The sequence below is a fragment of the Dendrobates tinctorius genome, unplaced genomic scaffold (genome assembly GCF_039654945.1).
Source record: "Dendrobates tinctorius isolate UK_male_01 unplaced genomic scaffold, ASM3965494v1 ptg000152l, whole genome shotgun sequence".
NCBI classification, from domain to species: Eukaryota; Metazoa; Chordata; class Amphibia; order Anura; family Dendrobatidae; genus Dendrobates; species Dendrobates tinctorius.
Genome location: NW_027361819.1, coordinates 5,170,235 through 5,183,136, shown reverse-complemented (window position 1 = coordinate 5,183,136; position 12,902 = coordinate 5,170,235). Strand labels below are relative to the sequence as shown.

Sequence of the window (12,902 nt, the reverse complement as noted above, 5' to 3'; positions counted from 1 at the left end):
CCCCCTATATACTGTATATACAGGACGGCTCCTACCGTGAGTGATATATCCCCCTGTATACCGCGTATCCCCCTATATACTGTATATACAGGACGGCTCCTACCGTGAGTGATATATCCCCCTGTATACCGCGTATCCCCCTATATACTGTATATACAGGACGGCTCCTACCGTGAGTGATATATCCCCCTGTATACCGCGTATCCCCCTATATACTGTATATACAGGACGGCTCCTACCGTGAGTGATATATCCCCCTGTATACCGCGCATCCCCCTATATACTGTATATACAGGACGGCTCCTACCGTGAGTGATATATCCCCCAGTATACCGCGTATCCCCCTATATACTGTATATACAGGACGGCTCCTACCGTGAGTGATATATCCCCCTGTATACCGCGTATCCCCCTATATACTGTATATACAGGACGGCTCCTACCGTGAGTGATATATCCCCCTGTATACCGCGTATCCCCCTATATACTGTATATACAGGACGGCTCCTACCGTGAGTGATATATCCCCCTCTATACCGCGTATCCCCCTATATACTGTATATACAGGACGGCTCCTACCGTGAGTGATATATCCCCCTGTATACCGCGTATCCCCCTATATACTGTATATACAGGACGGCTCCTACCGTGAGTGATATATCCCCCTGTATACCGCGTATCCCCCTATATACTGTATATACAGGACGGCTCCTACCGTGAGTGATATATCCCCCTGTATACCGCGTATCCCCCTATATACTGTATATACAGGACGGCTCCTACCGTGAGTGATATATCCCCCTGTATACCGCGTATCCCCCTATATACTGTATATACAGGACGGCTCCTACCGTGAGTGATATATCCCCCTGTATACCGCGTATCCCCCTATATACTGTATATACAGGACGGCTCCTACCGTGAGTGATATATCCCCCTGTATACCGCGTATCCCCCTATATACTGTATATACAGGACGGCTCCTACCGTGAGTGATATATCCCCCTGTATACCGCGTATCCCCCTATATACTGTATATACAGGACGGCTCCTACCGTGAGTGATATATCCCCCTGTATACCGCGTATCCCCCTATATACTGTATATACAGGACGGCTCCTACCGTGAGTGATATATCCCCCTCTATACCGCGTATCCCCCTATATACTGTATATACAGGACGGCTCCTACCGTGAGTGATATATCCCCCTCTATACCGCGTATCCCCTTATATACTGTATATACAGGACGGCTCCTACCGTGAGTGATATATCCCCCTGTATACCGCGTATCCCCCTATATACTGTATATACAGGACGGCTCCTACCGTGAGTGATATATCCCCCTGTATACCGCGTATCCCCCTATATACTGTATATACAGGACGGCTCCTACCGTGAGTGATATATCCCCCTGTATACCGCGTATCCCCCTATATACTGTATATACAGGACGGCTCCTACCGTGAGTGATATATCCCCCTGTATACCGCGTATCCCCCTATATACTGTATATACAGGACGGCTCCTACCGTGAGTGATATATCCCCCTGTATACAGCGTATCCCCCTATATACAGGACGGCTCCTACCGTGAGTGATATATCCCCCTCTATACCGCGTATCCCCCTATATACTGTATATACAGGACGGCTCCTACCGTGAGTGATATATCCACCTCTATACCACGTATCCCCCTATATACTGTATATACAGGACGGCTCCTACCGTGAGTGATATATTCCCCTCTATACCGCGTATCCCCCTATATACTGTATATACAGGACGGCTCCTACCGTGAGTGATATATCCCCCTGTATACCGCGTATCCCCCTATATACTGTATATACAGGACGGCTCCTACCGTGAGTGATATATTCCCCTCTATACCGCGTATCCCCCTATATACTGTATATACAGGACGGCTCCTACCGTGAGTGATATATCCCCCTGTATACCACGTATCCCCCTATATACTGTATATACAGGACGGCTCCTACCGTGAGTGATATATCCCCCTCTATACAGCGTATCCCCCTATATACTGTATATACAGGACGGCTCCTACCGTGAGTGATATATCCCCCTCTATACCGCGTATCCCCCTATATACTGTATATACAGGACGGCTCCTACCGTGAGTGATATATCCCCCTCTATACCGCGCATCCCCCTATATACTGTATATACAGGACGGCTCCTACCGTGAGTGATATATCCCCCTCTATACCACGCACCCCCCTATATACTGTATATACAGGACAGCTCCTACCGTGAGTGATATATACCGCGTATCCCCCTATATACTGTATATACAGGACGGCTCCTACCGTGAGTGATATATCCCCCTCTATACAGCGTATCCCCTATATACTGTATATACAGGACGGCTCTTACCGTGAGTGATATATCCCCCTCTATACTGCGTATCCCCCTATATACTGTATATACAGGACGGCTCCTACCGTGAGTGATGGGCCCGACCCCTATATACAGTGTTTTCCCCTATATACTATATATACAGGACAGCTCCTACCTTGAGTGATAGACCCAACCCCTATATACCGTGTATCCCCCCCTGCAGCACTGTGGAGAGCCCAGTAGGTTGGTAGTCCGAGGTGAGCAGATGTAGGGCGATGCAGCACTGTGGAGAGGACTGGTACGGTGTAGATGAGAAGTGATGACTGCCGCATTCTGGACAGATTGGAGAGAAGGGAGTTTAGTAGGAGGGAGACCAGTCAGAGAGTTGCAGTAATCCAGTTGAGAATGAAGAAGAGCGACATTGCGTTTTTGCAGAGTCAAAGATTAGAAAGTCAGGTTTTGGAGATGTTTTTAAGGTGTAGGTGACATGAGCGAGTGATGATATATGGAGTGAAGGAAAGATCTGAGTCAAAAATAACCACAAGGTAGCGAGTGTTCTGCTGGGGGGGGTTTGGTAGAAGCACACATGGAAATGGCAATGTCAGGTAGAGGGAGGAAACACAAGTTCAGTTTTGAAGAGATTCAGTTTCAGATTTAAGGAGGTGATGATGTTGGAGACCCCGGACAGGCAATCCCTGGTATTTTGTAGTAATGTGGGAGACAATATGTATAATTGAGTGTCATCGGTATAGAGTAGAGATGGTACTGAAAACCAAATCTTCTGATGGTTTGTCCAGTAGCGGCAGTGTAGACCAGGGTTCCCCAACTCCAGTCCTCAAGGCCCATCAACAGGTCATGTTTTCAGGATTTCCCTTGTATTGTACAGGTGATGTAGTTATCACCTGGGCAATACCAAGGAAATCCTGAAAACATGACCTGTTGGTGGGCCTTGAGGACTGGAGTTGGAACCCTGGTGTAGATGGAGCACTGAGGACCTCTGACTGTAAGAGGAGCGGGCGTAGAACTGAACCTTGAGGTCCCGAACAGTAGGAGGAAGGGGGCCTAGAACTGAACCCTGAGGAACCCAACAGTAAGAGGAAGGGGGCCTAGGACTGAACCCTGAGGAACCCAACAGTAAGAGGAAGGGGGCCTAGGACTGAACCATGAGGAACCAAACAGTAATAGGAATGGGGCCTACAACTGAACCTTAAGGACCCCAACAGTAGGAGGAAGGAACCTAGGACTGAAACCTGAGGAATCAAACAGTAAGAGGAAGGTGGCCTAGAACTGAACCCTGAGGAACCCGACAGAGGAAGGGGGGCCTAGAACTGAACCCTGAGGAACCCGACAGTAAGTGGAAGGGGGTCTAGAACTGAACCTTGAGGACCCCAACAGTAGGAGGAAGGAACCTAGGACTGAACCCTGAGGAACTTGACAGTAAGAAGGGGGCCTAGAACTGAACCCTGAGGAACCCGACAGTAAGAGGAAGGGGGCCTTGAACTGAACCCTGAGGAACCCGACAGTAAGAGGAAGGGGGCCTAGAACTGAACCCTGAGAAACCAGACCGTAGGAGGAAGGAGCCTAGGACTGAACCCTGAGGATCCATAACAATAGGGGGTGGGGGGGCCTAGGACTGAATCCTAAGGAAACATGACTAGAGACTAGGAGGGGAAAGGCCGGCAAATGCTACAGTGAAGGAGTAGTCTGAGAGGTAGGAGGAGAACTAGGATAGAACGGTGTCCTTGAGGCCGATGGAGCGGAGCATAGTGAGGAGGAGCTGATGATCCACAGTGTCGAATGCTGCAGAGATCCAGAAGATCAGCAGGGAGCAGCGACCATTAGATTTAGCTGATAGTAGATCATTATAGACGTTAGTGAGGGCAGTTTCAGTAGAGTGAAGGGAGCGGAAACCGGATTGTAACGGGTCGAGAAGAGAGTTATCTGAGAGTGGATCAGATGGAAGTGGGAGAGGACCAAGTGTGCTAGGAGTTTAGAGATGAAGGGAAGATATGAGACCGGTGTGTAGTCAGCAGCACAGCTCTGGCCCAGATGTGTTTTTATAATGGGTTAATGATGGTGTGTGAGTAATGAATGAGGGTAGTATTTGTTAGGTGAATGGTTACGGCTGGGGGATGGGGTCACTGATAGGGTTGTAGGGCGAGGAGTCTGGTAACCTCTTCTTGATGTATGGGGATCGAGAGACTATTACAGTCATCACCAATTTTTTTTTTTTTAAATAAGTGGCCAGATGGTCAGCGCTGAGGTCGGTTGTTGGGGCCAACAATTCCGGACTGCGGGACTGACCCGTATCAAGTAGTGGTTTAGGATTGTTGGATAGTGAGTTGATGAGGGCAGTGAAGTCGCTTGTTTGGAGAGGTGAAGGGCAGAGCTATGTGCTTTAATCAGAAACTTATGGATGAAAACTTCAGCCAGATAGGACTTTCTGTACAGACAATTTTTTTTGTTTTTTCACCATATTTTGGGGGACGTCCCATTCTAGGTAATGTTACTGTTGTGCCAAGTTTCTGCCACTTCTTGATGACATCTTCACAGTTCCCCACAGTAGATCTAATGCCTGGAAATGTTTTTGTTCTCCTGGCTGATAACTTTCTACACTGAGATCCTTTGCTGTGTTGTCAGCTGTTTATAGACCAGGAAAATCCTCCTAGACAAGAACGTTTTCTCTGGGGTTAGTCAGTGACTGTAAATGACTGCGGCGGAGCGCTGACTACTATGTAACATGGGGGGAATGTGATCAGCCGATTCTGAACACAGCCCCGATAATAGGAGGGTATTCACACTTATGTAACTACACTAGATGGTGGCCCGATTCTAACGCATCGGGTATTCTAGAATATATATGCAGTTTATTTTTGAAGCTTTAATAATAATAATGCAATAATGCACCCCCCAATCCTGATATGTATGGTTCTCACCTCCTATCCTGGTATGCATGGTCCCCTGACCCCCCCAATCCTGGAATGCATGGTCCTCTCACCCCCCAATCCTGGTATGCATGGTCCTCTTACCCCCCTTTCGGGGTATGCATGGTCCCCTCCCCCCCCAATCCTGGTATGCATGGTCCTCTCACCCCCCTTTGCTGGTATTCATGATCCTCTCACACCCCAATCCTGGTATGTATGCTCACCGTCACCCCCATTTCGTGGTATGCATGGTCCTCTCACCCCCCAATCCTGGTATGCATGGTCCCCTCACCCCCCTTTCCTAATATGCATTGTCCTCTCACCCCCCAATCCTGGTATGCATGGTTCCCTCACCCCCCAATCCTGGTATGCATGGTCCCCTCACCCCCCAGTCCTGGTATGCATGGTCCCCTCACCCCCCAGTCCTGGTATGCATGGTCCCCTCACCCCCCAATCCTGGTATGCATGGTCCCCTCACCCCCCAGTCCTGGTATGCATGGTCCTCTCACCCCCTAGTCCTGGTATGCATGGTCCTCTCACCCCCCAATCCTGGTATGCATGGTCCCCTCACCCCCAATCCTGGTATGCATGGTCCCCTCACCCCCAATCCTCGTATGCATGGTCCCCTCACCCCGCTTTCGTGGTATGGTCCCCTCACCCCCCTTTCGTGGTATGCATGGTCCTCTCACCCCCCAATCCTGGTATGCATGGTCCCCTCACCCCCCTATCCTGGTATGCATGGTCCCCTCCACCCCCCTTTCTTGGTATGCATGGCTCTCACACCTCAATCCTGGTATGTACAGTATGCTAGAATATATATGCAGTTTATTTTTGAAGATTTAATAATAATGCAATAATACACCCCCCAATCCTGATATGTATGGTTCTCTCACCCCCTATCCTGGTATGCATGGTCCCCTGACCCCCGCAATCCTGGAATGCATGGTCCTCTCAACCCCCTATCCTGGTATGCATGGTCCTCTCACCCCCCTATCCTGGTATGCATGGTCCCCTCACCCCCCTATCCTGGTATGCATGGTCCCCTCACCCCCCTATCCTGGTATGCATGGTCCCCTCACCCCCCTATCCTGGTATGCATGGTCCCCTCACCCCCCTATCCTGGTATGCATGGTTCCCTCACCCCCCCAGTCCTGGTATGCATGGTCCTCTCACCACCCTATCCTGGTATGCATGGTCCCCTCCAGGGCTGTGGAGTCGGAGTTGGAGTCGATATAAAATGGACCGACTCCGACTCCTAAAATATATAATAAATTGGTTACAGTAATTCAATGCAGGATGTGCTGAATATTTTTTCATAGGAGTTTGGGAAAGTTATGAAATGTCCTATAAATGGCTGTTATATTCCTGATCTAAGGCTACATTAACACAGCGTTTTTCCTGTGTTTTTTGAGGATACGTTTTTCAGCTGCAAAAGCTGATAATAATAATAATAATAATTTTTATTTATATAGCGCCAACATATTCCGCAGCACTTTACAATTAAGCGGGGACATGTACAGACAATAAATTCAATACAAGTTAAGACAATTCAAACAATGACATTAGGAGTGAGGTCCCTGCTCGCAAGCTTACAATCTACAAGGAAATGGGGGGACAAAGCTGATCATCTTTTTAAAAAACTGCATCACCTGAAAGGTTTTTGAGCTCATAGACAATGTTTTCAATAGCAAAAGCAGATTAGAAATCTGCTCTATCTATCCATTTATCCATATCTGTCTATCCATATCGTATCTGTACCAAAAAGAATGAAAACCGGGTAGTACACCAATATATATTCTGTTCTATCTAAATATCTTGATTATTGGATCATAAAAATGATTAAATGTCTGAGGTTCACATTGTACTACAATAAATTTTTCACTTAAATACAAGCAATATGTGTGGGAGTTGGAGTCGGAGTCGGTGTAAGGGAAATTGAGGAGTCGGAGTCGCAGGTTTGGCTTACCGACTCCACAGCCCTGGTCCCCTCACCCCCCCTATCCTGGTATGCATGCTCCTCTCACACCCCAATCCTGGTATGTATGGTCCCCTCACCCCCCAATCCTGGTATGCATGGTATCCTCACCCCCCTTTCCTGGTATGCATGGTCCCCTCACCCCCCCTTTCCTAATATGCATTGTCCCCTTACCCCCCAATCCTGGTATGCATGGTTCCCTCACCCCCCAATCCGGGTATGCATGGTCCCGTCACCCCCCAGTCCTGGTATGCATGGTCCTCTCACCCCCCAATCCTGGTATGCATGGTCCCCTCACCCCCAATCCTGGTATGCATGGTCCCCTCACCCCCAATCCTCATATGCATGGTCCCCTCACCCCTCTTTCGTGGTATTCATGGTCCTCTCACCCCCCAATCCTGGTATGCATGGTCCCCTCACCCCCCCAATCTTGGTATTCATGGTCCTCTTACCCTCCTTTTGGGGTATGCATGGTCCTCTCACCCCCCTTTCTTGGTATGCATGGCTCTCACACCTCAATCCTGGTATGTACAGTATGCTAGAATATATAAGCAGTTTATTTTTGAAGATTTAATAATAATGCACCCCCCAATCCTGATATGTATGGTTCTCTCACCCCCTATCCTGGTATGCATGGTCCCCTGACTTCCCTCCCCCCCCTCCCCCCCCCCCCCCCAATCCTGGAATGCATGGTCCTCTCACCCCCCAATCCTGGTATGCATGGTCCTCTTACCCCCCTTTCGGGGTATGCATGATCCCCTCACACCCCCCCCCCCCCAATCCTTGTATGCATGGTCCCCTCACCCCCCTTTGCTGGTATTCATGGTCCTCTCACACCCCAATCCTGGTATGTATGCTCACCGTCACCCCCATTTCGTGGTATGCATGGTCCTCTCACCCCCCTTTCTTGGTATGCATGGTCCCCTCACCCCCCTTTCCTGATATGCATGGTCCTCTTACCCTCCTTTTCAGGTATGCATGGTCCCCTCACCCCCCCCCCAGTCCTGGTATGCATGTTATCCTCACCCCCCTTTCCTGGTATGCATGGTCCCCTCACCCCCCTTTCCTAATATGCATTGTCCCCTCACCCCTCAATCCTGGTATGCATGGTCCTCTCACCACCCTATCCTGGTATGCATGGTCCCCTCACCCCCCTTTCTTGGTATGCATGCTCCTCTCACACCCCAGTCCTGGTATGCATGTTATCCTCACCCCCCTTTCCTGGTATGCATGGTCCCCTCACCCCCCTTTCCTAATATGCATTGTCCCCTCACCCCCCAGTCCTGGTATGCATGGTCCTCTCACCACCCTATCCTGGTATGCATGGTCCCCACACCCTCCTATCCTGGTATGCATGGTCCCCTCACCCGCCTTTCTTGGTATGCATGGTCCTCTCACCCCCCAATCCTGGTATGCATGGTCCCCTCACCCCCAATCCTCATATGCATGGTCCCCTCACCCCGCTTTCGTGGTATGGTCCTCTCACCCCCCTTTCGTGGTATGCATGGTCCTCTCACCCCCCAATCCTGGTATGCATGGTCCCCTCACCCCCCAATCCTGGTATTCATGGTCCTCTTACCCTCCTTTTGGGGTATGCATGGTCCCCTCACCCCCCTATCCTGGTATGTATGGTCCCCTCACCCCTCAATCCTGGTATGCATGTTATCCTCATCCCCCTTTCCTGGTATGCATGGTCCCCTCACCCCCCTTTCCTAATATGCATTGTCCCCTCACCCCCCAATCCTGGTATGCATGGTCCTCTTACACCCCCAATCCTGGTATGCATGGTCCCCTCATCCCCCAGTCCTGGTATGCATGGTCCTCTCACCCCCCAGTCCTGGTATGCATGGTCCCCTCACCCCCCTTTCGTGGTATGCATGGTCCCCTCACCCCCCTTTCGTGGTATGCATGGTCCCCTCACCCCCCTATCCTGGTATGCATGGTCCCCTCAACCCCCTTTCCTGGTATGCATGGTCCCCTCAACCCCCTTTCCTGGTATGCATGGTCCCCTCAACCCCCTATCCTGGTATGCATGGTCCCCTCAACCCCCTATCCTGGTATGCATGGTCCCCTCACCCCCCCAATCCTGGTATGCATGGTCCCCTCACCCCCCCAATCCTGGTATGCATGGTCCCCTCAACCCCCCCAATCCTGGTATGCATGGTCCCCTCAACCCCCCCTATCCTGGTATGCATGGTCCCCTCAACCCCCCCTATCCTGGTATGCATGGTCCCCTCAACCCCCCCTATCCTGGTATGCATGGTCCCCTCAACCCCCTATCCTGGTATGCATGGTCCCCTCAACCCCCTATCCTGGTATGCATGGTCCCCTCAACCCCCTATCCTGGTATGCATGGTCCCCTCACCCCCCCAATCCTGGTATGCATGGTCCCCTCACCCCCCCAATCCTGGTATGCATGGTCCCCTCACCCCCCTATTGTGGTATGCATGGTCCCCTCACCCCCCTATCGTGGTATGCATGGTCCCCTCACCCCCCTATCGTGGTATGCATGGTCCCCTCACCCCCCTTTCCGTGTAGCCGCGACCAATCAGCGTCGCGGCCCTGTAGCCGCGACCAATCAGCAACGCAGGCCTGGAGCTGCGACCAATAAGCGTTGCGGCCCTCTGACCGCGACCAATCAGCAACGCGGCCGTGTAGCCGTGACCAGTCACTGCCGCGGCCCTGTACAAAAGTAATATTAAAAAATAAAAAGTTATTCTCACCTTCCGACGGCCTCCTGTCTTCTTTCCACGCGCCCGGCCTCGCGTTCCCAGTAACGCTTTGCGGCTTAGACCGCTGATGACGTCGGTCTTCTTTCTCGCTCTCTCGAGAGTGACGTCATCAGCGGTCTAAGCCGCAAAGCGTTACTGGGAACGCGAGGCCGGGCGCGTGGAAAGAAGACAGGAGGCCGTCGGAAGGTGAGAATAACTTTTTTTTAATTTTAATTCTCTTTTTTACAGATTAAGGCCTGCGGCCGCGACCAATCAGCAGCCGGCGCAGCTTACCGTTACAAACAGCTGCGCCTGTCGCTGAGCTGCCCGCGATTTCGGTTACAGACAGACACGATAAGGCGTATATATATATATATATATATATATATATATATATATATATATATATATATATATACACATAGAGAGAGAGAGATATTATTGTAATTTTGTTTCTTTATTTCCCCCCTGAAAGCTTGATTCTCAATGCATTTGTACAGATTATGGGTGACATTAGAGGTGGGAAAGTTCTGAATTGATTGTTGGTAGGATTCTTTTTAGCTGGCATTATAATGGGTGTATGGCCTTTATATCCCCTGTGTACACCTAGACACAGGACAGCTTCTACCATGTGTGATGGGCCCTAAGGCTTCTGCCATCATCGCAGTAGACAAGACCATACACCATGATCTCTAGTAGAGCTGACCTCTCATGTGGGGGGGCCTGTATTTGGCAGATTCTTGAGTCTTTTGCTTTTGTGTTTTACTTTCTACCAGATGACGCAGAAATCGTGAAGACCCGAATGAACAAGCAGGCGGGCCGGGAGGAGTTCTACGTGCATTATGCTGGTCGTAAGTAATCCTCGGGGCTCGCCGTCTATAATAAAGGGGGGAGGTGGGTGAGAATGCAGATAATGCCTCCATTCCTTGTAAGGCGCCGTATTCCTGGATGTTCAATGCATTGCTCCGGAGAGTCTCATCAGTGTCCTGCTTGTGGATGGTTTCCTCAACACGAGTAACTTCAGTGGCCTCTTGAGCCGCTCCGGTTCCTCCTTCTCCAGGCCCAGTGCAACCTCTGTGAAGTCTATTGGGCCCGGGGCTACACTTGCCCCGCTTGTGTCATACCATGTGGCTCGCTCTTTCCATTATCTCTTGATGTCTCTCGCTTCTGGCGGCTTTATCGGTTAGCGTTTCCATGGAGAGAGGAGTCACAAATAAACGGTCGTCCATGACTAAACACGGTCCTTCACACCCGAGTGTCCGGCAGAAAGTTGTACGCTCTGATAACTGAGGCCTAACGCTTCATCTCTGCCTCTGACCTTATGGACATTCCCGTGTCTTCTGTAGTACAGGACCCCAAGATAATTACTGATTCTTTATTCTGGAAAACTGCCAAAATCGACCATTTTTTTTTCCTCTTAATTTTGGCATTGGAGGATTGCAGTATCCAGTCGTATAGAGTGGATGCCCTGTGCTGCCTTTCCCATCAGTGGGTTACAGGACAGGCTACGAGCCCCTCAATCCCACAGCCTTATAATCACGGCCGTCTACACCCTGAGATGACGGATGCTTGCTCCTGTTGCCATTTTTTCCTCCCCCTCTGAGTATCCAGCTCTGAAGTCTCGGTTTCGGGCACATTGCTTCTTGTGCTCAGTCGTACCCATGACAAGTTGCATGTTCTCTCGGACATTTCCAGAAGATCCTTATACCATGAGTTTTGTTCTCGATGGTTGAGTTATCCGAATACTTGCAGTTGTTGCAGCTTCCAAGGGGCAATCGTTCTACAAACGCCCGTGATGGCGACAGTCACAAGCTCCGCACGGTAAGTTCAGGCTGGTCAGACACCCACAGTCATAGTGTGAAATTATGTTGTAAGTTCGGTTTTCCCCTTTCGCAGTGAATCGACGACAAAACGAGTGGGTTGACAAAACTCGGTTGGTGATTCCCAAGCCAGTAAAGGAAGAGGCCGAAGTGGCCAATGGCACCGACTCAGACATCACGGAGAACGTAAAGACACCCCAGAAACGGAAGAACGAGGATGAGGAACCTGAAGCGAAGGTAACACAAGCCCCAAATGTCAGTCCTGCTCCACCGCAGCGCTCGCCACGCCAATGGGACGCTCTGTCATCGCGCCTCTGCGTCACGTCGTCACCAATAAACTGGTTACATCCTCTGCTGTGATTACACGTATCCGAATGGACGCCGATTGTACTCCGTCCATGTAAATGGCTGCTCTGGGGTTATTAAGCCGTGGTGGGATTTTACACATTTATATGCAGGAATTTTTTTTTTTTAGGCAATGTATTGTGCCAATCTGCAAGGACCCCCCACGATCATAGTGTGAAGGGGCTGCAGTCGGATTTTTCGCTGGCACATTTTGCCTGCACCCCTAATAACATGGGTTGTGCCCGCGGTACCACCGCGACTGGATGGGAGCCGTCCTCATAGGTGTCATAATTTAATTTTTCTTTTATAACTTTTATAGCCATCATGTGATTGTGATATATCCATGCTCCGGGGCACTTCTTAGTATATTTTTTTTTCTCACTACATAGTCACTATCCTCTGGCCATGGCCGCCTGCTCCCCTCTGTGGATTTTGGCAGCCAGGTCTGCTGCGCTCATATATTTGATCCGCATATAGAGTAGGGGGGCGTCCCATCATCTTTTTTTTTTCTGGAGCACACAATTCTCGGCATCTTGCTTTGCTGGGGGGCTGTGCGCTTCTGATGATTGACAGTTTGCGTCACAGGCCAGAACCGTGCGCTTCCCCAGGCTGGCAGCAGAGGTGCCATTGGGGAAACCCAGGGTTGTGGATGCCGGACAGATCCAGTGTGGCGCGGGCAGGTGGGACAGAACCTGCGCGCAGCACACGCTCCTTGACTAGGTGACTGCCTATTCTGAAACTGCAGGGTGGCCGGTAACCTAAGCAACG

At 50.4% G+C, this 12,902-nt stretch overlaps 1 protein-coding gene across 2 annotated transcripts in view; it reads left to right on the top strand.

The window, feature by feature from the left end:
* Positions 1-12,902, top strand: part of LOC141050806 (nuclear factor 7, brain-like) — a 28,179-nt gene that overhangs the window by 9,137 nt on the left and 6,140 nt on the right. Inside the window, exons 2-3 of one of the 2 annotated variants that reach the window (XM_073547471.1) lie at positions 10,746-10,820; positions 11,866-12,026. In XM_073547471.1, coding sequence (XP_073403572.1) covers positions 10,746-10,820; positions 11,866-12,026 — 236 coding nt within the window. The remainder of the gene's footprint in view (positions 1-10,745; positions 10,821-11,865; positions 12,027-12,902) is intronic. The other variant, XM_073547472.1, reaches the window with a different exon arrangement.